The sequence below is a fragment of the Drosophila albomicans genome, chromosome 2R (assembly GCF_009650485.2).
Source record: "Drosophila albomicans strain 15112-1751.03 chromosome 2R, ASM965048v2, whole genome shotgun sequence".
Lineage (NCBI taxonomy): Eukaryota > Metazoa > Arthropoda > Insecta > Diptera > Drosophilidae > Drosophila > Drosophila albomicans.
Genome location: NC_047631.2, coordinates 22,753,351 through 22,779,610, shown reverse-complemented (window position 1 = coordinate 22,779,610; position 26,260 = coordinate 22,753,351). Strand labels below are relative to the sequence as shown.

At 40.7% G+C, this 26,260-nt stretch overlaps 1 protein-coding gene and 1 long non-coding RNA gene across 6 annotated transcripts in view; one reads left to right on the top strand and one right to left on the bottom strand.

The window, feature by feature from the left end:
- LOC117573859 (uncharacterized) overlaps positions 1–18,919 on the top strand; it is an 81,522-nt gene extending 62,603 nt beyond the window's left edge. Inside the window, exons 11-18 of one of the 2 annotated variants that reach the window (XM_052006752.1) lie at positions 1,798–1,957; positions 4,383–4,591; positions 9,472–9,634; positions 13,290–13,511; positions 14,642–14,941; positions 15,841–16,010; positions 16,216–17,088; positions 17,712–18,919. In XM_052006752.1, coding sequence (XP_051862712.1) covers positions 1,798–1,957; positions 4,383–4,591; positions 9,472–9,634; positions 13,290–13,511; positions 14,642–14,941; positions 15,841–16,010; positions 16,216–17,070 — 2,079 coding nt within the window. In that variant the 3' untranslated portion in view covers positions 17,071–17,088; positions 17,712–18,919. Of the gene's footprint in view, positions 1–1,797; positions 1,958–4,382; positions 4,592–9,471; positions 9,635–13,289; positions 13,512–14,641; positions 14,942–15,840; positions 16,011–16,215 lie in introns of both variants that reach the window. The other variant, XM_034257332.2, reaches the window with a different exon arrangement.
- The window catches only part of LOC117573860 (uncharacterized), a 105,094-nt gene that overhangs the window by 68,225 nt on the left and 10,609 nt on the right, over positions 1–26,260 (bottom strand). For 2 of the 4 annotated variants that reach the window (XR_007955287.1, XR_004572720.2), the window contains exon 2: positions 25,423–25,490. The exons of 1 other annotated variant lie outside the window; for it this stretch is intronic. This is a non-coding gene — a long non-coding RNA (uncharacterized LOC117573860). Of the gene's footprint in view, positions 1–25,347; positions 25,491–25,545; positions 25,807–26,260 lie in introns of those variants that run through there. One more of the 4 variants, XR_007955288.1, reaches the window with a different exon arrangement.

The window sequence follows — 26,260 nt, the reverse complement described above, 5'->3', positions numbered from 1 at the left end:
AGGCCGACACTAGTTCTCGCCGAGTATGTGTCTGGCAAACGTAGTAGAAGCGAAAGCCAAAACATAGCGTGCGCTCTCGGTTAGACTTTAAAATGGCCTCATTATATTAAGTATACGCCCACTTGGCCTGAATAAAAAGTATCAATTATCTAAAGAGCAAACAGTCAAATGAAAACACACACAAACACACACTCGCACTCAAAGCCAAAGAGAATGCATTAATATTCAGTTCGAACTGTAAATATTTTGTTGACTGTTGAACTGTGAGTTATCAGCGCGTCTTTTGTCAGGCGCATGGCGGGGAAAGTGTTACTCTATCAGCACTGCGAGTGTGTCTCATTGCCATTGTTTGCCAAGAGCCACAGCCAAAGAGCTAAACACGCTGGCTGGCAGACAACAGACAGCAGACAAAAGGCGCGAAACGAACCGAGTCCTGTGAGAGAGGCAACACACACACACACACACATACACACACAGCTGTGGCCCAGTTCACATAAAAGTAGGCAACACTATTATCAAAGTGTTGCCACGCGCTGCATTGTTTCCTCTTATTGTATATTTGCACATATTCTCAAATGTATTTGTTGTTTGCCTGTTTGTACTTATACTTATATTATATGTGTGCTAAGGTCACAAAGGCATTGTGTTCGCCACCCGCTCTCGTTGTTGCCCGTGCACAGGCCGTGGTCCGTAGTCCGCAGTCGTTGTTCTCTTGCCCCATAGTGTTGTTGTTGCTTTGCCATTTTGACTTTTGTCGACAATTTATACACATTTTTATTTATTTCAATGTTGTTGCTTTTCACATTATTGTTATTGTTTTGTGCTATTGTTGCTACATACAACTCTAGTTGTTGGTCTAAAAGCCAAAGTGCGAATTTGTTTTGCTGCTAAATGGCACAAGGCTCTAGGGAAATGCGTCAAAATCTTGTCGAGTGCCGGCGCATTGGAAGCGCCAAAAACTGAGCACAACCCACAAAGCACAAGCCAAAAGGCACAAGGCGCAAGACACAGTCTGCCCCCGCATCAAATGAACGTGCCACACATAGAGGTCAGTGTGAATGTGCTTCTGGGTGTGTGTGTGTGTGTAGGCTTGGTTTATGTGTGAAATTAAAGTAAATATTGCTGCTTGATTTTCAGTTACATTGCAAATGCCAAACACGTTTCAAACTGCCACCCAAAAGCTCTAATGAAGCGTCTCGCGTATGAGTGCGCGTTTATGAGCGACCGGAATTTTATGGGATAGGCGAAAATAAATGAAGCTGCTGCTGACCTTGCGCCCAAAGCACAGGTCCGATGTGTGTGTAGGGTTGCATAATAATTTCTTTTCGTTTAAATAGCTTAAACGCACAGAGAATGAAACTTTGCTAGAAAAGTGTAGTTTAAGATTTATTTGATGCCATCAAATATCTATAATAAAAATAAATCCAAACTAGTGAAAGTCGATGCATATTAAAAAGTAGAGATATCTCAAGGGAGCTTATGTAAAGTTCACGAAATTAAAGCTGCTTATGACAGTGAAATCGCATTTGATGCTCTTTGTATTCTTAATCTCACTAATTGGCACACCTTTTGTTATACCTGACATGCTGTGCTGTGTTTCGGGATGTCTCTTGCTCTCCCTCTATGAATGACAACCAATAACAATAGGGACTCTCATTAGACTTGCGAGAAGAAAGAAGAAGAAAAAAGAAAACAAAGAATTATAGCTTATGACTAATTGCAAGAGATTTTGTTTTTCATTCTCGCATTCGCATTCTCACTCTCATATTCATTTAATTTCTTTTGTCGCTTTTGCAGCATCAAATCATACAGCACAATCAGCGAGCTGGAGTAATTGTGAGCAGCGGAGATCTGGCGCTGCAGGGAGTCACTCGTCATCAGGCCGGAAATTACACGTGCACCGCCTCGAATGTGGAGGGCGATGGCGACTCCAACATTGTGGAGCTTAAAGTGATGTGTAAGTACATGAGCTCTATAAGATTTGTCAGACTTTTAAATGATGTACGCGTATTTCCAAACTGACGAAAGTGCGTGGGTGTCCCATTTATTTTGCGCTTTCATTCAATTGATTGCAAGTATATAAAATGTTGTTTTCAAACGATTGCAAGTATTTACATGTCAAGTTTTATGGGGCACGTGTTGAGTTTTAAGCACATAAAAAAAACAAAACACAAAAACCGAAGAGCAGCAGCATCAACAGAGAAAAAGTTATAGCTTTGTGCAATGCTGTGTATGCGCAACATTTTAAGCTTGTCCCACATTTCACATGTGTTGATTTGCATGGCTCCGGCCATTATTATTGTGCTTTGGATCATAAAAAAAAAGACGAAACGAAAAAACGAAATGAACGGCTCTGAATGGTTGGGCTTGCCATCATTCTGTTAGCACATGGCCAACGATTGGTTTGAGCCATTAACAAACATTCGTAGCCCTTAAATGGCAACTGGCTTTTAAATCGAATATTGCTGGCTTGCTGGCTGGCTGGCTGCGGCTCTACCTCCACGATATTGACAGGACTTTTAGGTTGAGTTGAGTTGAGTTGGGAAGGCGCACACTTACCCTCCGGTGGCTGCACTACACTGTTTGGGCTTTTATGAGAACCTTTGACACACAAAAAGCGGCATTATTGAGTGGTCGAGTGGGGCCACAGAAGGCGCGATGCAAGACGGGTGCCACAATGTGCGCTCGTGCGGGCCTCTTGCAGTTTTATTGCGTATACGCCTCCGTTATTGTGTCCTGCTCGAATGGCTTTTGTGTAGGCATTCAATGTATTGTGTGCGCTCGCAAACTGCAAAACTAGAACTGAAGCGGATTCAACTCTAGCAGCCATCTTGGCAGCAGGCACACACACACATACACACACCATTTGCCAGTCAGTCTGTCAGTTTGGTCAGGCATGTGGTGAAGCCAACACAAAAGCTTTACTTGGCTTCCTGGTATTTGTGAACCTTTGCTTATGTTCTTATTGAATGAGCGCATTTATGTTTTCTTTTATCAATCAGTCAAGAGCTAGGAAACCCTTTGCATAATTTAACAAATTTTGTAATTTATTATAAAAGCCATTGTTCTGAAAAAGTGTTAATAATGACATTTCTAATTAGCCTCACGAATTCTCAGCTTAAGACTATTATCTAGTCATCTTTACATTAATGACAATTTTACATTTTCCACTTGGCTGCAATGCAAATCTTCTGCTCAATTTACGTGCAATAAAGTGTTGAACTTCTGCATCTGTTAATTAATTTTTGCCCCTTTTATCAAACAATTTAGCACGAAGATTCTTATGCGCTTATTGTGGCTGGTTTTTGGGGTATTTGCCTTATGCTTTCATTTCCTGTGTTATTTCCCTTTTTGCTGGTTTCGGTAACAGGATTGCTGTTCATAGCATTTCTCAGTTTTCCTGGCATTTTTCTTTTGTTTTAAGTTTAAGCCTCTTGCTTGCCCAGTCAGTCAGCCAGGCACACTTTTCACCAATTGACTTCGAGATGGGGCAACGTTTTTCGTCACTCGAAATGCTAAAATCCAATCTGTTACCCAAATGTCAGGCTGACGCTCGCTTGACTTCAGCACAATTCAATACAGCAGATACACACACACAAGCTCGCCTTTCATTGGAAATTTGTTTACAGCATGCTTTTGACATTGGCCAACTTGTCAAATTCGAGAACAATAAATTGTGAGCGACTTGCAGTTGCAGTTGAAGTTGCAGTTACAAGATTTTTCCCTGGCTGGGGATTAGAAGAAATTGAATTTTTCTAGCTTCGTTACGTAACGGCTCAGAAGTTTCGCTTTTGGCCAAGTTTTTCTTTCACTTAACGTTTGGTCAATGTTTTGTCTTTTGTTTTGTGCTCTTTCTTTTTTCTTTTTCTTTTGCTTTCGCTTGCTTTGCTGCTGCCGTTGCTGCTGCTGCTGTTGTTTGTTGTTTTTGCCGTTTCTGTTGCTGTTTCGGAGTCTGTTTAGTTAGTTGCTTGAATGGGCAACAAGGAAACTTGCAAGGATGCAAAAGACTTGCTATCTTCGTTGCCTTTTGCTGGGTAAACTTTTCTACTTAGGATTTGAGTGCGGTTTTGAAAGGCAGCAGCATCCCAGGCTGTTGGGGCGTGGCATGCAAAAACAAAAAAGCGAACCTGTTCGCTAGCTGAAGGAGCTCAGTGTGGGAGAATGTGGTGCACTCGAACTCTGCTGGGACTGAAACTAGGGCTTTATTGCATTAAGTTTTTTTTTTCTTTTTGCTGCCCAACCAATGCGATTATTGATTTGCCTGCTGAAGCCGCTGCAGCCGAACAGCGAAATGCACTCGAAATATCGAAAGTTTGGCAACTTCTTCTAACTATCTCTCTCGCTACTAACTCCATCTCCATTTCGTTCGCTTTACTTTGCAGATAAACCAATTTGCCGACCAGATCAAAAGAAAATCTATGGCGTGGCTCGCAGCGAGGCAGCCGAAATCGTTTGCGAAGTGGACGCCTTTCCACCACCCGAGAATTTCAAATGGTCCTTCAACAACACCGCCGAGACCTTCGATATGCCACAGAGCGGCTTCCGTCCGCACTCTGCGCAGGGTTCGACGCTGACCTATACCCCCGTTAAGGTGAGTACCATCCGACTAAATGTCGTATATTGATATTTACATGACCTAATTGATAAAGCCCAGCGATGTCACTCGCTTCCCGTCCCGTTCCCATTCCCATGTGAAAGTTTCGCACGCATCGTTTTGCCACTCCTCCTGCTGTGCTCTTTTGGATTATGGAAAATGACACACTACCCCACTAGGTTAAATGCTAAACATGTGAACACCCCTTACAATACTATGTGACATATATGAGTGTGTGTTGGTGTGCGTGAATGTGTGTGCGTTGGTGTGGGCGCTTTTAAGTGCTTGTCACTGTTTGCTGTGGGCGTCGTTTGGTTTTTAGAGGTTTTTCGGCAGGAATTACATTTTCATTTCATGTTTTTGAAGTGAAATTGCTATTGACACATTTGACATTTGGCCAAATTGCAGACGAAGCAGCAAAATTGTAGCTGCCAGTTCTCAATTAAACGACGAAATATTAATTAATAGGCAACTGTTGTTTCCTTTTGTTGTTGTAACTGTTGTTGTTGTCGCTCGTGTGTGCGTGTCACGTTGTCAAATAAAATGTAAAATCAACACTGGCAGACAAAAAGTCAATGGGAGGCACCCAAAGCTTTTTGCTTTAGCCATGGCCAAAGCAAACGAGCAATTTTTAATTAAAAATTCTATTAGTGCTGCTTTCTAATTAAAATCCAATGCCAAAGGCAATACCAACAACAAACAGAAATGCCAGTGGCCGGTCAGCCAGTTAGTTAATAATATTAAAGCAACTGCAATTGACTTTAATAGCGATCCGGCTAAAAACATCATTATCCCGGCTCATATGGCCAGACAATCGTAGATAACAATAACGCTTCTTCTCATCGTTCGCCAATCTAGAATTGGCTTCATTCTATGGCTGACAATTGGAGAACATTTCCGTTGAAATTGCCAAAAACGTTATCGTCATCGATATTGCCCATTGCAATTGCGATTGCAATTGCATTTTGACGTTTTCGACTTGACTTCCTCCCTGCCAATTGACCAACCAAATTGGCTATCAATGAGCTAGCTGCCTTTTACCACATTTCTATCTTCGCCCCCCAAAACATTTCCCAACCATGCTCTCACCCGAAAATGATTCCCATCTTTCCCATATTCATTTGCAATGGATAGTTGCCACAGCAACTGGACTCCAGCTGCAGCTGCATCTTCTGCTGCTGTTGGTCTGTTAACTTTTATGGTCTGCCAAAAACAATGCTGAATTTTTGCCCGAAACATTGGATAGACTAGTTCTTTTGTTGATTTGGCTTTGAAAAGTGTTTAGTTCATTGAGAAGTTTCTAATTAAATTCAATATGAAAACCGCTTGCCAATTCATATGATCGTTTTACACACATTACTGGATTTCTACCGCCCCAGACAGTTGTCTCTCCCAATTGCTTTAATTACTGACTGGGGTTTAAGAAGTGTTTAAGGTTTTTTCCGGTACGAGTTTGTGGTCGCTTGCAGCTACTGTCTGTCTATCATGTTGTACAGTAAGGAAAACAAGTGGAACTGTCATGCGATGAACATTTTTGGCCACTAACTTTTAGCGAAAGCCCTTAGAACACAAACACAATTGTGTTGTTTAAAATGCAGTCGTCCCATTGGTTTGGTCAGTTGGCCAGTTTGGTTTTTCTGACCCAGATAAATGTGTTGATGGACTCACACCGCACTACTCCACCTCACGGACATGCCACCGCTTGTATGTACATTATTTGAGTGGTTTGAGCAGAGTTAACTGTGGATTTCGCTGTGCTTTGTGGCATCAACGAAATGGCTGTCTCAATGTCTGTCAGGCACTGTGTTCGCATTTCATTTGTCAAAAGAAAAATTTTACTAGTCAAACGGCATTCAAATGAGTTCCGCTCACAAACAGTCTCCCGGCACTGATTGCAGACACTCTCTCTCTCACTCTATCTCTCTCTTAACATTCACCCACACACACTCCCATATAAATCATTTAGCTCAATTGAATATGAAAAATCCCTTCCGTTCTGTTGTCATATATGCTGTTTCCGGTTTCCGCAGCCGCAGCTCAAGCATCAACGTTAACATTGCCAATGCTGATTTTCTTTTCATTTTTTCCCATTTTTTTTTTTGCATTTTTTCTCTTGGCCTCTTTTGGTATGTGAGATTTGCTCAAAGGCAACTAACAGCTCATTAATTTTTCCTCCATGCTTTGGCATTTCAGAGTGCAACTCTCTTGATCTCTGACATCCTCATCGTCGCCGTCGTTGTCGCCATATATACCATATATACCATATATATCTGCTCGTTTGTCTGTGTGAGCATTTGTGCTTTGACTTTTTCCACAACTGTGAGCAGACACACAGAGCACTTATAACTGACAACAAATGAAAGCAACTTACAAAAATTGTCGAATATTTCGCAACTTCATTGGACGATGACCAAAAAACTCATTAAGCTGTCACTGAAATGTTAAAATTTTAATTAAAATACATAATACAAATACACATATAGCATTTATGTTTGGTACAAGAATGCAGGACAAATGCAAGCCAGGGTAGAGAATTTAAAATCTGCTTGAACATATAATAAAAAATATATATGAAAATCACAGACAGTCTTATCTCTCCATGTGTATTACCAATATGCCTTCAACAGTTTAAGCAATTGTTATTTTTGCCTGTGTTTGTTATGTAGAAGCTTCACAACTGCAAAAATATTTACGCTGAGTTGCGGCAACATTAAAATAACATAAACAGACTGAAAATAATGATAATAAATATTTGGGCATAAATTTTCAGCACTGACAAACACATACAAGCACACTCACACACACACACACTTGTAAGGGAAAAACATTTTTGGGAAAAACAGCTTTGAGACTGTAAATTTATTAAGCATCTTCTTCCCTGACAGTTGCAACAGTGTGCTATGCATTTTAGTTTTGCATTTTCATACACTTTCTGTGTATTTGCAAATTTATTATTACTTAAAATTCAACATGTGTGCTTGAGTGTGTGCTCCTTGCTTGTGGTCACATTCACACACGCACACACGGACACAGACAGCGACACTTTGGGCGTATGTTGCATAGGTGTTGATGCGCAGTGTTGGCAGCTGCCAAGTTGCCGCCTTTGTGACAACACTTTGCTAAATAATATAATAATAAATGACACGCAAAACTGTATGCGTATTTTCATTTTCATAAATTTGTGATAAATTTGCATAAATAGTTAACCTGCATTTGACAGAAGCGTGCATAACAATCCGAGTCGAAAAACTTTTAACACTTGCGCCATGCCACATTTTATGAAAAGTGTTCAATCAATAATTAATTCAAAATGTTTACAATGATAAAGGCAACTAAAATATTAATCTCGCAGCTTACTTTATTTGCATAACATAAGGGAAAAATCTTTGACTAATTGACACTTCAAATGAATCTTATTTCAATCAACAAAAAAGGCAAAATAATACTGCAAAAATTGACAAAAATAAATTGAATTGCTTTAAGAAATACAAACCTTAAAGAAATGAAATTAATTTTCAAACAAAGAATTCGAAGTCTATGTCTGCTCTTTGTAAGTTGACCACAATCTAAGGACCTGTTTCTAGTTTCTTTAAGTTTTTCCTGTGACATTTTATCTTTGCCATAAATTTTTCCTTCATTTACTGCTCTTAAATTACACACAAAAAAGTTTTTTTTCGTTTTTCTTATTTTTCTGTGTTTTTCTTTTTTGCTGCCCTAATTAAAATGACAAGAACGCCCGATTTTGAGTTGATGGGTGACGGAACGTGGGGAGGGGTGGTGGGAAAACGATTTGCGTCAACTTGGAGAGGAGGGTGGTAATATAAGTGCGCGCTCTGACTGATAAATAAGCTGCAATTTACGTTGACATTTTGAGGCGCACTGAGCCAGCGAACTGGGGAAAGTGATTTTAATTTTTAATGAGTTCAAGACGCCTAGTGCTGATTAAGTGCGCTTATTTTTCAGGCCAACAGCAACAACAATAGCAAAAGGTAAACAGACACAATACAGAACAACTCAACTCAACTCAACTCGAGCAGTTCACTTATACAACAATGTGCGTGTCTCTATGTGTGTGAGCACAAACAAATCAATCGTATTGAGTGCTGTTGTTGTGCAGTTGACCGTAATATGGTTGGAGGATTTCATTAGCACAACATTTGACATAACACAAACACACAAATACAGAGAGGAAAGGGAGGCACATAAGGAATCAAGAATGGACCCGCAGGCGTGGCCACTTATCAGGTTGTACAAGCAGGACACATGGCATACATTATGGCCATGTTAACATAGTTTTCTTTTGGCCTTTCCAATCGCAGACTCTGACGAAATGCGAGACGAAATGGGTAGCCACAAAATGCTTCATTTGATTTTACTGCCAGTTTGGGAAAAACTTTCGACCCCACAGTTGATACTTTGCCCACTCTGTGGATTTATATTATATATATGCATTTATATATAGTAATGTGGTGTGTAAGTGTGGTTGTGTATGTGTGTGTGTGTGTGTGTGCTTATTGACATGAAATTATATTAATGAAAGACTTATTGACAGCTGCGATCAATCAGCTGGACTGACAAGCATATTACGCATACGACACAGAGTGCACAGAGCAAAGCCACAGCTTTAAATGCTTTGTTGTGTAATTTATTTATTTAATGAATTAAGCTCATTTTTCTGTTACATTCTAGTTAATTCATTGAAATTACTTGCAGGCATTCGCGAACTGTTTCAACGACAGGTGTGCCAATTAAAGTTAATCGTAATACGTGGTTAATTACTTAAAATAACTAATTAAGATCGATTGAAATGTGTCTGTTTGTCATGCGATTATTAATAATCTTTTACTATTTTATTTCCTTATTTTATTATTTTGCAGGAAATGGACTTTGGCACCATCATGTGCTGGGCCGACAACAATGTGGGTCAACAGAAGGAGCCATGTGTGTTCCATTTAATAGCTGCTGGCAAGCCGGAAGCGCCAACCAATTGCACTGTGGTCAATCAAACGTCCGACTCATTAGAGGTTTATTGCCTTGAAGGTGAGTAACGAATGCCCCAAAAACAAAAATTTCCAGCCAATTTGCCAGCTTTTATAATTGCTGATGTGCCAATCAATGGGCAAAAAGCCAAAGTCTATCTATCAATACAAAAACCACCACAATACATATATTGATGTCTGGATGAATAAAAATACTTTTGCCACAACTCAAGCAATGTGCTGCATGGCTAGTTAAATGGCCAGGAAAGAGTTTCAGCAGACAGCAACGAAGAGGTGGACAGAGAGGCAGAGAGAGAGAGAGAGAGAGAGAGAGAGAGAGGGAAGTGGGGTGTGGAAATCATAGTAGTACATGTGTATGAGAATGTTGTGTGTTTCCTGCAGCGCTTTTCAGACTCATTTAAAATACATGAGCAACTTAAGTGCACTTTGGCAGCCGGCTATGCGAACTTCCTTCGAGATACAGTCGAATAATAAAATTGCAATGAAAGCATAAAACTAGAAAGGCAACACGCTGAGAGATGGCCAGACTGACAATCGCACACACAGACACACATACACACACATATTCAAAATGCTTTAGAGAGATTGCAAGATATAGTATGTGTATATACATAAAAGTGGATGGAGTTGAAAGAAGACGTTGCACATTCTGCTACATTTTCAATGCCATAAACTCTTAACACAAATTTTCCACGAAATTTTAAAAACTGAAAAACTAAAGTCGAAGCATAAAATGATGAAGTAGCAGCAGAGACAGTCAGTCAGTCAGCCACCCAAAAAAAAAAAAAACAAAAAAAATACAAAAAAAAAAGAAAAGTTAAGCGCAAATTTGTACATACAAAATGTTTTGGCTTGTTATGCAAGTTGCCGTCAATAAAAGTAAAAGCAGAAACAACGGCAAAACAGCAAAAGTAGGATGGGCGAATGTTCAGAAAAACTTTAAATACAAATTCAATTCGCATATTTTATGCGCTACGGAAATGCAAGAAGTAGCAAGAAAATAAAAGGCAAAGCACAAAATACAAAATGCGAGCAAAGCGCAAAATAAGCAGCACAAATTGTTAGCAGCACTCCGAGACTCTGACTCCAATTCCTTCCCGACTCAGAGTTCAAAGTTCAGTTGCATAGAGCTGCATATTAGCAGACAGTTAGGACTGTGAGACAGTAAGGAAATGTCCTCCCGCTCACAAATTGCGACTGTACTCGTAACAGTCGACTTTATGATGCATTTATGCAGCCCTCGAAACGCTCTCGAGTGCAAAGCAAAGCAAAGTAAAGTAAGGCAAAGCAACAGCAGCGGCAGCAGCAAAAACAGCGGGAGCATAACGAGGCGACTGCTGAAAGTGCAGCAAAAAGCGCATAATAACTGCATACTTAATGGCGCATTACCCGTTACTATTTGCTTTTGTGAGTCGTTACTAGCATCCCTTACCTTTGTCAGAACACCTTATGCTAAATGTCTCTTGTGTCGAGTCGTAATCCCTGGTTAAAGTGCGAGCAAAGACGTTTCGTATACTTAATTGCATGTTATTATATTTACAAAAAATTAGTTGCGTCTTTATAATTTTTTTTTAAATCAAAACACAAGCAGTTTTTTTTCTTATATTTTGATCAAAGATTCAATTATTTAATGTGCTGCTGCCTTTTAAAAGTTTTCATAGTTAAGTGCTTAGTCCAAGGCTGCCATTACGTATTCGCCGTGTTTGCAGCCGATGTTTTAAGCTCACTCTTTAACCATTTTATATATACGTTTCCCCAACATTCACACCCCACAGCCCTGCTAATTTAGTGGCTGCACATTATTATCATAGTCATCAGCATCATTAAAACTTTAACGCAACTTGGTAAGAAGCGGCAGCAGCAGCGGCAGCAACAACAATAAAGCGCGATACTTTTTATATTGCACTTTACATTAAAGCAAATGGCGGGCGCCACCCACAGTTAAACAAGAGAACGAGAGAGAGAGAGAGAGAGAGAGGAAAAAGAAAATATGGGAGAAAACCCTATGGCAAGCAGTGTTGCCGAACTCTGCTCGCTTGTTTTTTATAATAACTCAACTTAAGCTGCGGTCGCTGCACGTTTCGACTTTAATAAGCCAGCACGCAAGTTGGCCAAGTTGCCGCAACCAAACTCGACGTGCGGCAGGACAAGAACTTGCCTCGAATTCAATTCAATGCGCTGCTGCCGCTGCCGCTGCTGTTGCTGGCAACTCGCAGACAACTTGAAGGCAACTTGCCGCCTTTTCCCCTTTCCTTTCGCTGTATTCGCCCACCTATTGGCCACTTATTTCTACTTCTCCTCTGCCAATCCCGTTTGCTTTCTCTCTTTCTGTATCTGTGGGCAAAACAAAGCCATGAGCAACGCAAGCAACTAACCAAACTCATCAAGCGTCGGTTTAATATAATAAAATTTCAGTTTATAACATTTCGTTCGCTGATGTTGCTGCTGCTGCCGTTGCCGTTGCTGTTGCCGCTGCCTTCGCCTTTGCCCTTGCCGTTGCTTTATTATTTTTACTCCACTTGCGCAATTTCCATTGTAGCTCTGCCTTCGTCCAAGTAAAAAAAATTAACCCATTACAATGAAGTTGTTGCTATTGTTGATGTTGTTGCCATGTTGTCGGCTCGATGCTGAGGCAAATTTCATTAGCTAAACGTTTTAAAGTGCTCACAAAATGCTCTGGCCATAGCCAAGCGACAACAACGACGACGACGGTGACGACGAGGATGACGACGACCCCTGGCCACAAACAATGATGCCGCACAAAGGCCTTTGAAGCAAAGGCGAAGCACATTCTTTTGACTCTATTTCCGTGCAGCCTTTGTGTGCTGTCCACCATCACTGCCACCGCCACTAACAACCACAACAACTACAACCAGACCAAGAAGAACAAAAGCCCAAAGAAGATGAAGAGGAAGAACCGAGTAGCCAAATAAGTACAACAATGCGAGCTAAATTCATCGCAACATATAAAACATTTTACACAACAATTTCTTCATCGGTAGAGTGGGCGAAAGCAGTTCCTAGTCCCTGGCCCCTTGGTCCTGGTTCAAGTAGTTGTTGGTGGTGGTGGGTAGAATGAAAAAGCCGAAGAAACCTTTTCAACCGCCGCCTTTATTACAAAAATATTTTAACATTTTTCGCAAGTGTTTTAAGCCGACTTTTGTGTCTAGAATGAAGTACCATTTGAGCAGCAGCAGCAGCAGCAGAAGGCCAACAACAGCAACTTTAGCCGTCTTATTTCTCAGCCAAAGGGTGCCACACTTGCAATTGTGTGTGTGAGTATTTGGGTTTTAAAGGAGAAAGGGGGCGACTGGAGGATTATTCTCAAGTGGGCGGCCAGTTCTTTTGTGGTGTTATTAAATGGCATTTAAAATGTAGCTTTAGATTACTGCAAATATTTCTGTTAAGTTCTCTTTGACTGTGAATTGCTCTCTGAGGGTCAACTCAGGGTGGAGAAAGTGATGAAATAAGCAGGAATATGCAAGTTTTAATCATTTAACTACTGGGTTCTGTTGTTTGTGCAACAATTAAATCGAAATGGAGCGCATGAATGTTGTTAATCCCATTAGTATTATTATATGATATACGCTCTATTCATTAAATGAGTCCAAAGAACCAACTGCTAACTTTAATCACAATTAATTTTCATTTGGTTTAAAGTTGTTCACAATCTTTATTTATTTTTTTAATTGCAGGTTTCGATGGCGGCATGCGTCAATGGTTCCTAATGGAAATCTATGACCAGAACAGCGGCATCCTGCAGGCCAATATCAGCGCCAAGTTTGCCATGTTTAGCGTCACTGGACTCGATGCGGGTCGATTGTTTAGAATCTATGTTTATGCTGTCAATGGTCGTGGCCGAAGTGAATCGGTGGCTCTCGATGGCTACACTTTGAAGGCAGCCGAGAAGCAAACTGGTAAGTTGAAGAATAATTATATGACTAAGCTCAACATTTCCAAAAATATATGGTTGAGATTTCATATCAAAAGCAAAACATAAATCAAACTTTTAGGCAGCAAGGAATGGCATAGATCCCATACTTTTCACGTCGACTTGCGAAATATCAACATTAGGCGAAGCAGTTCCCAAAGACTTTTGAATTTTTAATGCATTTTTATGTGGAGTGTGGTTTGTCATGTTTTGAATTTTTTATGTTAATATTTTCTGTACTCTTGAAAACTTATCAGCACAAAGCGAGCAAGAAGGAATTGCATAATTTTGCATGGCATTTAATAACCTCGCAACATACAGTACGAGTATCAGTATTAATATTAGCGGCGAGTAAAAAATCTCTTTTTCCTGTCTCGCAATTTAATTACGCTAAACTGCCCAATGAATTGTAAATTCCTCAAAAGCTTCACATAAAAAACTTTGCCTTGCAGTTCGCCCCATTAAAAAAAAAAACTCAAAAAAAATATAAAAAATTATGCAAACGCCAAAGTAGCGCAAAAAATTATATAAAATGATTAACATTAATGAATTGTCTTCAGGAGGTTTTCCTCTGCCGAAAAGAAAATGCCGCGCAAAAGCAAATTGTAATACTAATTAGCTGACGCAAAATGCCGTAAAGCAAAGTTTAGAAGAGTTTTCTTGTTTCCGTTATTTTTTTTTTTCTCTCTCTGTGTTTTTTTAGAGATGGTCGAGGGTTATGTCTGGTCGTCAGACACATTTTTGGGTAAACAACTTGAGCCGTCGTTTTAATTTTTCAAAAAGTCACAACAAAAGTGCAAAGAAAATGAAAAAATATGACAAGCAATACACGAAGAAAATGTTGAATGTTCAACAGCGAAAAAGCAATACCCTTTCCACAATACTGTTAGAAAAATTATGAAATTGAAGCTTGACAAAGTCATCAAACAGAAACGTAAGAAGAGTATATTAAATTAGCATTCAGGCGTTTATTAATGGCCAACTGCTTGGGCCACTGCTTAGCGACACTTTTGTCTAATTGAGCATTAAAATAACTTTGAAATTAAAAATGATTTTTTCATGTGATTGCGATCTCGGATTCTTGTTCATCTTCTTTTTTTCTCTTGTGCTTTGCAGTTGCATTAACCTCGTACAAAGGTAGCGCTCAAGGCGCTAACAGCTTTGAGCTAACACCCATTCTATCCATTGGCATCTTTGTGGGCATTCTGGTGGCACTTGTCTGCATTGGCATCGGAACGATTGCGGCGTTGAAGCTGCGCTCACATAAGCATCAACAGCAGCAGAAATTTGCACATTCGAATGCGAAGTTCTCACGTCCAGGCAATTTGCAAATTAAGGATAAAATCTCATTGCCGCTGAGCCACTCCGAGGAGATGTACGACGAGAAGAATCCCGATGTGGTGCCATACAATGAGGGTAAGTGCAATTGCAATGGCTGCGAACAATTTAGAGCTTGCGTTAACCTGAAGATGAATGCTCTGGGTCTGTCTGTAATTTATGAACGTTAGCTAAAGGCTTAAGGACAAATAGGCAGTGAGATAGCAAGCCAGTCAGCCAACCAGGCAGCCATCTAGGCAGCCAGGCTGGCATGCAGGCAGGCAAACAGCACAAACACAAACACAAACAAGCAGCTAAACTGGGTGTGGGTGGGTGTGTATGAGTGTGTGCTGCATTTTTGTGCCAGTGTTGAAATATTTAAATGACAGCTAATTGCTGTTGCTGCTCCCAGCTTTGGTATGTGTTTTGTTTGCTCATATGTCTGCAGTCGAGAGTCAGAAGCAACATAGTAGATACCTCAGGCTTTGTCTTTCGCTGTGCCTTAAAGTATGCAATGTTCTTTGCTTTTAAATTTAAGTTTAGATTCCACCCACTGCACGTTTTGCTTGATTAATGGCAATCAAGAAATCAGCAACAGCAGCAGCAGTAGAAGCAGTAGAAGCAGTAGGAACAGCAGCAGCATCAGCAACAGTAGCATAGCATGGCACACAGCTCAACAATTTAATCAATTTTCTTAACGTAAAGCAATTTCATGGCAAGCAAAAGCCAGGCGAAAGGCGAAAAGAAAATTGAACGTTGCGCCCCGAAAATCACCAACAGATTTAACACCGGGGAAAGGATGGGGGAAAAGTGAGTGGCCAGCCGAAAAACTTTTGCCATGCTACTTAACAAAAACAACAAGTACAACAACAACAACCAACTGAAAACTTTTGACTAAACCAACTCTCGCTACCTTCCTCTCTCTCTCTCTCTCTCCCGCTCTCAATTTCCATCTTCCGTGTATCAAATACAACTGTCTCGCTTCTGCCTCAATTTAGTTGATGGAGAATATAAACAAAAATCAGCAACACAAACGCCATCGGGACATCTTTCAACAACCAGCGAGGCGGAAATCAGTTGCAAACCCGGCTCCACAGCTGGCATCGGCATCGGCGTCAACGTTGGTGCCGGCAGCTCAGCGGATAGCGGCGCTTACCAGAGCAGCAAGGTAAGTTACCGTTAGCAGCACAGTACAGTACAGGTTAGCAAACTGTCAACCAAAAGTTTAACAAACTTTTGCTAGCAGTCAAACTGCTCTATGCTAAACTTTTGCCAAGAAAATGAAATGAGCTTCACAACTTAATGACTGCAAATATTTCCAATTGTTGCTAAAAATCAAATTTCACTTTTTCACTTCTTTTAAACGCACACAGGACGACGAGCTGCACTATGCGGAGCTATCATTAAACAGTGCAGCATGCAGCTCGAAGAAAAGTCAGTCGGGTCAAGGTTCAGTGCAGCAGCAACCACAGCAACAACAGCAGCAGCAACAGCAGCCAGTTTTGGGTGGCACCTTGCCACACGGTTCGAGTATGCGCAAGCTGTTGCCCAACATTCCAGCGACAGCGACGTTGCAACGGCACAAGCCAAATGCGGGCGGGCTGCAGCATCCGCATCAGCATGCGCCGCCGCCCACATATGATTATTTCGAGGAGCCCACGATATACGCGCAAATCGATGCATACAAGACACGAGCTGGGGCCGCTGTCGCTGCCATGCAGGTGGACTTAACAGCCGGCTCGGGCTTTGGGCCGTGCATTTCATCGCCAGGATCGCAGGGCACACCCTCGACCGTGTCACCGGGCACGGTGCAAATGTATACGCTGCCCTCGCATCCGGGCGGTTATCACACCCTGCCGCACAATCATCAGCATCAACAGCAGCAGCAGCAGCAGCAACAGCAGCAGCAGCATGGTCAATCGCAAATGCCTCACAGCTCGGCATCCATGATGCAAATGATGCATCAACAGTTGCAGCATCATCCAACTGGCAATATGCCAATGCCACCCTCCTACCAGCAGCATCAACAGGCACAGCAGCAGCAACAGCAGCTGGCACATGGCCAAATGCTCGTCTCGAGCAATAGCAGCGGGCTCGCCTCAACGGCAGCCGTGGCCAGTCCCAGCAGCTCGCTCTCAGGATTATCGGGCGTGGGCAAGTCCTATTCGCGTGAGATTGTCACTGTCCGTACGCCGCTCATGTATTCGCAGCAGGAGAGCTGCGTCTAAGTCTCGCTATGTAGTCCTGTAAGTATTCAGCTCCTTGAGGTTTGTGTCTAGGCTAAGCGTTGCCAAAAACCAATTACAAGCAAAACAAAACAAAACAAAACAAAAGACATTTAAAGAAACAATTCTATTTTATGCTAATCGCCATTTGCCGACTTCCCATTTACTAGTAACGAATACGAATAAAGCTAGCAGTTAGAACGATTTAATTATAAATGTCAATGCATAACGTAAATATCTGATCTGAGAAAAAGCAACAAAAATCCATTCAATTAATAAGAAACAACAGCAAATTGCAAATCGAAATATTGATATCAATCCAATGCAAATAGTATGTAAGAGATATCAATGCACAGATTCATAAATTTATTTTTAATTGTCATAGTTCGATCAGCAAAATCGAACATCAATTTTGCAAAAATACAAAAGGACGGCAAAACTAAATATGAAGTGTATCTAAAACTGGCACAAACCTAACGCTAGTCTTATTTGTCATTGAACATATATAACGATATATAATAGAAAAATGTGTAAAAATTATGACTTTGACAGTAATGGGAAGTTTTATTACTTTACTTTAATATTTGAAACTCTGAAACAGCAACAAAGAATTCCAATTATATGAAAAGGTTCCTTCCTTACAGTAAGTACTCACTCAAGACGGCAGATGACACAAAGAACTAAAGAAAGCATTCAACTTCGTTCAAATTAAATGAAACATCAATAAATACTTTCCAATTTGACTCTGTAAATGTTTGTAAATGTTATTCTATTATAACCAAAACAAAAACGCCAGCAAATTGTAGTAACTAAGCTCAATATGAATTAAACGTAATCGACTAGAGAAGCTCACACACAGAAAACTCAACATAAAACCGATAAAAAAAAAAACAAAACAACATGAAAAAGAAAACAAACTTCTTGGCAATTATATTCAAATTATACGAAAATTTAAATTAAATTTATACATAGTAAATTAAACACTTACACACATACACTCATCACACATAAAACAACAAATTAGATGCAATTAGTTTAGCATAAATGATTAGTAGCTCATTCTATGTATATAGAGAAAGGTTAAGTCAATGCAATGAGTTTTAATCGATGTGTCATAAATAAATGTAAATTAGTTGCGTATTCAAAAATAAAACAAAAATCCAAAAGACTAAAACGTTTTCAACATTTCTTTATCAATTGAAAAATGTGTGTAAATTGCAATTTAAACCTTGTATTTTTTCATAGACGTATACAGAAAATATATTTCAAATATATAGTATCTATTTATAATATTGATAAATAAATGTAACTGCACTCTGTAAATTATCGTTGCAACTTTATACTTACGTTATTGAATACAAAAAACTTTAAGATCCTAGGTTTAATATGTAAAAATTAATGCAAAGTAAAAGCAAATACGAGAAAAATAGTTACCAAAAATACACAAAGTCTAAATATATATTGAATAGATATATAGTATATATATAGATATCTGAATGTATCTTAAACGTGATGTCTCTTAAATAAAACTAATCGGAAATGGAATGCGTCAGAGATAAGTGTATGTATGTATGTAGGCGTGACACGCGGATGAAGAAGTAAGTTTAGCTAATTGATAATAAATTAATTTAAATTAAATGTAAATTAAAAGTGCATACAGAAATTAATATTTATGATAAACAAATAAAGATACAATGCAAATAAGATATAAATGTATGTTATTTTAAGCACTCGAAAGAAAAACAAAGACAAAACATGAGAAAAGTCCCCAAACCAAACCAAAACATACAAGGAATACAATAAACAAACTGAAATGAAACCTAAATAAATTCAAAAATAAATTCGAAAAATTTCAAAGAAATCAAGAAAATCGAACGTTTTATTCAATCGTTAGACCAACAGGATGTAACTTGAACTCTGATTCAATTGTTACCGTTTGCAAGTCAAGGATAAGCACAAATGAGTTTCGCTTGAGTAACATAATCTGGGGATTCAATAAGGTCGCCAAGACAAGGCTGCAGTAATATTTTCTTGCAACAATTTGCCCATTTACGGGCCGCCATTTTGCAACAATTTTAATGCACACACAAATTGACAAAATGCAACGTTGCCGTTGCCGTTGCCATTGCCTTGCCTTTGTCGTCTGTCGCTAACATCTTCGTCGTGGTTGCTGCATTTGCCTCAAGGGCAGCCAGAGCCAAGTAGCCTTTTCAAATTGTGCACTCAAATGGACAGAGCGAGAACAGCCAGCGATGGGAATGGCGACGTCGATGGCAATGGCGATGGCGATGGCAATGGCGAGGACAACATCTCTGTGTGTCTGCCTCTTGGTCTACGCAAACATGGCGTATGAGTTATATGTGTGTAGCGAGACAAGTTACAACATTTCTTACATTTTCCTTCTACCATTTTGACATTTTTTTCGCTTTTTATTTGCTTTTCTTTTTTTTTTTTTTGTTTGGTTGGATGGAATGGGAGCCTAACGTTTGCATGTGCACTCAGGCGTAGATCTAAAGAAATGAAAGGCAAGGCGAGGCAAGACAAGGGAAGGGGACACAGACAACGCATAGATTTGTGGCTTGAAAACCAGCAATAGCTACGACAATGCCAAATGGTCATGTTTGACAACTTTCATGCTGAAAATGTCATGTCTTTCGTCCTGTAACTCTTCTGTTCTCTCTCTCTGACAATGTTTGAATTGCTATCTCTCTTCGACTTTCTCTCTGATGCGTTACTTTGTCTCCCATGGCGAAATTAAAACATGAAAAAAAGTATCTAAGACTGACACACTGTACGACAGCAGAGAAACTTGAGTGGTAGAAAGGGAGGGCGAGGGAAATGAAACTGCCAGAGAAATCATTGCAGCAAATTCATATAACGAGCTTCTGGCCAGCACCCGAAACTGGGAAACTGCAGACATGGCCACAGTTGCACTTGCTCATATGTCACTTTATAGACATTACTCGACTCGTATTCGAGGGAGCATTGGCCCAGCCCCGTTTCCGACATTCGTCTTCTCATGTGCGCTCGCTGGGCTAATTTATGTGCCTCCTTTGATGTATTTTGGCCCTGTTACAAGCGACTGAATCCAAATTAAAATTTGAAATGTGCGCTCAATTAAGTGTGTATGCTCCGATCATTTTTGATGTCGGCTTAATACATGACTTTTCATTTTAAATTGTTGCCGAAAACAATCAATTGTATTATATAATGTTAGTGACTTGAAACTCTAGTTACGGTGTACGCAATAAACTAAAAATAAAAAAGTGTAAACTTCTCTTGCTCACTTCAATAATCGAATATCTTTCGCAGACAGCGATGAACATGAAGAGTTTCGCTGACATTTCGTATTGAACTACAGCACATTATTAATGGCCATCAATGTTAGCCCGGCAGCGCAACAAAGATTTGGCGTGTTCTCTATGCTGACTTGATAGCTGCGTAAATCATCCACACTGATATCTGCTGGTAAGCTATTGTGTAGCCAAGGGGCAGCTTGTTTCACAACAGAAATAGATAAAATAGTTGGGGAAATATAAAAGATATTTAAGCAGTTGCAGGTAAATGACTTTGGGCTGGCTTGTGTCGTATCATTTTATAGGCCAAAAACGATCTCATTACCATTATATTTTAGATACTGGCAACTTTCAATCAATTTCCGCAGCAATATCCGCCAGTCGCATAAGGTGCAGGCAAATCACAAGCAGCAAAGGCTGGTGTGCAACGCCACAAATGCACTCAGCCATATCCACCCCCCCACCCCCCCAATGTTGTTGTTCTTATTGTTATTGTTGCTGTTTCTGCGCTGCCTCTGTCAGCGTCGCCCAAGTGACAGCATTGTTTTGTGCCATGACACAGCTGATGCTACAAGAATTGCACGCTTTGAAGTAAACAAGCAATTTTGTATGGCAGCCTCAGAGAGAAGAAGCAGGCTTCAGCTACAACCCTTAGATACTACCCCTAGCAGCCAAGCACGTATGCATATATAACTTTCCAGAGCATCGCAGTGTCTCAGTCTCAGTCGCAGGCTCACCAGACATCCCCTCAGCCTCTTTTGCTGTCAACTGTCAATGTACTCAACGACACGCTGCTCCTTTTGCTGCATTTTTTATGCTGCATCGCACTTTGACTTGCCGCCTGCCTTTGTTTGCATGCTGCTGCTGCTGCTCGCAGTATGCTGCCGATGTTCTCAATGCTGCTTCTCCTGCCCCCTTCCTTCCTTATCAGCCATGAATTATTTTTGCATTTTTGCAGCATGCTGACAATGATGGGAACGACCCAGACAACGCTGACAACAATGTCATCAACATAATCATCAGCCATAAAGTTTAGCATCATTTTTATAAACATACACTCTGTTCGCTGATGCTGCTGCTGCCTCTTTGCTCTTGCATCTTGTCTATCACTTGTTCGTATTCCAATTACGAGAATGTGTGCGATTGAAGTTGCTTTTCAAGACGCGCTTCACTTTGGCCCTTCTCGTAATTAATATTACGCATACGTCAGAGGCATTGAAAAACTGAGCGAGCAGCTTGGCTTTATGCTTTATGCAGACTAGAGCAGAGCTTTACTTTAGCTTCGCTTTGCTTTCGCTTTGGTGACAAATGTCTGGCCATAAATTACAGTTATGCATGCAATAAATATTCAAATAACATGAGCAGAACCCAAAAAGCTCACAGCAAACTGCTAACTAATGATCTATTAGCCAACACTGGAGTTCCTGTTGTATTTTGGCTCCGTTTCTGTTTCGCTTCTCTTCTCTTCTGTTCTGTTCTATGCTGTTTTGTACTCTGTTCGTTTCTCATATCCGCTGCGTGTCTTATTAGTTTACAAAGGCGACCACGTTTGAGTTTTATGGCAGTCAGAGTTTGACAGACAGGAAACATTTGTCTTCCGGGCGAACTGCGGCTGCGCTCGCAAATAACGAGAACAAACTAAACATGGCAAACAATTTGTCTAATCTAAGGCAAATATGATTAAAACAATTTGTTGACCCATGTGACCAAAACTTAGTCAATTATAGAAACTTCCACAGGCTAAGCGCATATTTGTTAAAGATTAATTTCTATCTATTATTATCAGTAATGCAACATGTATATATTATAATCTTTACTTAAGCGACAGAAATTGCCAACACAATAAATCATATTTCTCTATCAATTCTCTTGATAATCTTCCATTCTCATATATGAGCATAAAGTATTGTGCGAAATCCTTGCGAAACTTGATCCGCCATCGGGCTGTCATTTATCGCCAAACGATGCCAAAGTGTCTCTAATGCGCACTGGACAATGCGAAAATTACGGATATCATGGCATACAACTCGTATAACTAAGGCGAAACAAAAGTGCAAATCTAACTGAAAACTCGACAATAACAATGGGCAAAAGTATTTGGGAAAACTTTGATGCAGCCTCGGCAGCAGAAAAGTTTTGTGTGCAAAACATTTTATTGCACTCCACAGAAAGTGCATATTACGTATACGCCACAGACACAGACACAACAGAGACAAAATCCCTCGAACAAAACGATGGAATGGAATGGGATGGGATGGGTTGGTTTGGTGAGATGCTCCCAAAGCGAATGTAAAATATGAAATATATTTCAACTTTTGCACTGGCAGAACGAAAGACAAAAATATGTGCCGCATTGCAAGCAAGCGGATGCTCGTTGCAAATATGCGGCAAGACCCGCAGCTGAAACAGCTCGTTGAAGCATCTTGGGTATGCAGCAAGTAGCTGGAAGCAAACACCAGCCAGCAGGCAGCAGGCAGCAGGCACCAAGTAGAATGCAAGTTCACTAAATATGCAATGACACAAATACGCGCCGCATGCCCCAATCGTATGGCTCCAAGCCATGGATGGCAATAGAATAAGCTGACTCCGTGTCAGGTAAAACTATGCTCGGACATTTCAAGGCCATTTTTGCCAAATGGCAAATTGTTTGCACTCTGTCATTACTTTGGCCGGCTGAGCTCGGTTTTCTGAGTGCACGCCATGCACATGACAAGTGCAAATGCCAGGAGCACGGAGCCCGGAGCATGGAGCATGGAGCACTGAGCACCGACCACCGCCAGAAGCTTAGCCCCAAAAACTGGAAGCAACGTGGCTTATGGGTTGTTGAATTGTGATGACGCTAATGCACGGCCTTCAGGACACTGCTAAAAGTTGGCAAGCTGATGACAGCGCCCAAACAACAAATAGAACCCAAGGAGGCATTGGTGGAAAGGGAACCATCTAGTCGTAGCTAGTCGTAGCTTTTGCGCAATGGCAAATTGCAATTGCGTTGTGCCAATGGACACTTCAAGGACAAATGTCAGAAACTTCGTTTATCGAGTGCTGCGATTGGCAATCTCACATGGCTAAGTGAAATATTGAATGAGGTGACAAAACTTACTTACAAGAACCAAGACCAAGTCTAAGTATAATGGCACTCAACAGCAGAGATTTGACGCTCTGGGACTACAGCAATTATCGCTGAGAATAAACTTGAAGTTCACAGATATTTTCACCTCAGTTTGCTTAAACCAGGCGTACGTGAAACATTTTCGCAACTTGACCCACATAATTATGCGTATTCCCACTAAATTCTCTATTTGCTGATGGCCCAAAATACACACACACACATATTTGCAATAAATGCCATAACAAGCACACACACACGCACACACATAGACAGGAGAACATGGGGCTGGCTGGCAAAGCCTTAATAAGAAATCGATAATAATCAAAGCCCTGATGGATTTACATGCATCCAATTGGTGCGGTGGCTGTTTGCAGTTGCCATAGCCACTGCCAGCTGCCTTGTCTGCGGCTGTGCAACGCGGCGTATGAAATTAATGCCTCTGTGGTTTGTAACACATTAATTGATAATTAATTAAACATTGCGCAAAACTGCAAGAGTTGTGGCTAACAGTGCATTTCATGCATGCATGCATGCAGTAAATGTTGCAAACTTTGCGGAAGCTGACAATCAGTTCAAATTACGTATACGCACTAGTCAAACTGACGCACCAATTATCTGCAAGCAAACAACTATTTGGTTGATTGAATTCAAATTTTACTTTGAGCATATTTGTCAGCATTTGTTTAGCGTTTGTCTTGCTGCAACACTTCAAGTCATTTACTCCATCAGCTGATGTAGATTTAAAACGTTACTTTTGCTGTGCTTCTTTAGTCCAGATCCCAATATTTATGAATGTCCCAAACGTCCAAAGCAACGCCACAACTAAAATGCCTTGACTGCAGAGTTGTTTTTAGCACTAGTTGAGCAGTGGCTGGGCCCCAACGTTTCTCCGTCTTGTTGTTATTTTCACTCAAAGTCAACTCATTTTTTCTCATCTAATGCACGCTTGGGATCAATTTGCCATGTAAACAATTTATTGACTGTTTTGTTTAGTGCGCTTTTGGGATACTTTCGCTTAAGTTTGAAGCCATGGCAGCAAACGTAAACAACAAAGTCGACACAACTGAATTGTCTTTAAGCTTCGCTCTATGAATTTTAAAGGGCAAAATTCATTAGTAAATTTGATGCGGGACGCGTTAATTAAGCGCCACAGCTTCGCTCCGTTCACAGCTCAGCTCAGCAGCACAGCTCACAGCTTGACCACAAGAGAAGCCTCCAATTAATTTTAATTACAGTTTCGCATGGGAGATGGCAAAAAAAAAAAAGAAACACAAAGCAGAAAAAGAAAGGCAAAACAGAAATAACACGATAAACACCAAGGATGCAGCCAAAGCCATAGCCAAAGAAGCTAACTGTTTGTATTTTCACACCTTTTGGCCAGCAAATGCGCTGTGAAGACGCTGAGCAGCAACAAACACACAGAAGACTGAGACATCTACTTGTCCTGGCCGCAACTTTGTGCACAGTTTGAGTCTTTGGGTCTCTCGCTCGCTGTCTCTATTTGGATTTTTTCTTTTTCTCTTTTTGTTTTCTTTTCTTTTTGCATGGCACGTTTTCTATTTTCTTTGTTTTCGTCTTTAGCCAGGTCTAAGATTTCTTCTTTCTACATTTGCTTACACTAATTATGACCCCAGGTGACTGCTGGCTGATTGTTCGCCCTGGCAACGGTGCATGTAATTAGTGATTAAATGGCCGCCCAGAGGTCAGCAGCAAACGGGGGGCGTGACGTCCGTCCTTGCTGTTATAGCGACATGCTCATTATCAAGTGGTTTGCATTTACAAGGCTGCTCAAGTGATTCGACAAGAGACCCAAAGAGAGAGATGACACCAAGTACCTTAAAGCTGTCACAATCTTCCCTTCGCCCCTCGCCCCTCGCCCCACGCCCCACGCGCCGCATCGCATCGCCTCGAGTTAGTGACATAAAGTGGCAAGAAATAAGCTTCACTTACACCCGTGACAAGTGTTTCCGTGGAATCAATTCCCAAAGAAGAAGATATTAAGCCATTTGAATTTGGGGCTGAAATGAAACAATAAATATTTAAATGTATGTGAAGTTCAATATTAGCAATTACTTGGAATATGAATGGAACATCGTAAAGCTCATCGTGTGTCAGAGACAAAAACAAATTGTTCACAAAGCGCAGATCATGCGCAATTATCAGTCAGCTTTATAGTCTGTCCGACAGGATGAAGAGGAACTTCAGCGGGAACAGATTGCTGATAAAAAATCAGCATCATAAGGCATTTTAATTCATAAGCTGACATTTGTCTCGGTCGCCGCTGCTGCTGCTACTGTTGTTGCTGCTTCTCGCTGGCTGAATGGCTGACTGACTCTGAGTGAAATGAAAAAGATATTTTATGCTCATTTACATGAAATTTTCATTATGCGCCGCACACTAAAACTTATGCAATGCGAGAAGGGAAAAGCAATGACGAGCAAGTAGTAGAATGGCGATGGACGACGAAGACGAAGGACGTCAGAGGGCGACGAGCGATGGCTGCGGATTTGGCCAGCAAAAAGGAGAGAGAAAGCCAACAACAAAATCACGTTCGTTTATCATCGCGTCGGAGTTGGCATCATGCTCGACTATGATGTTGATGTTGATGAGCAGGCAGACTGACGGCAGCGGCAAGGACGACGACGCACGGTGGGAAGGGGCGTTGCTCGCGGACAAGGACGAGCGACAAGCGCTGGCAAAGATGAGAACAGGACGACTGACGACAAAGCGTATGACAGCATTTTGCATACGCTGATGAATCCATCATCTTTACTCAACGTCACATCAT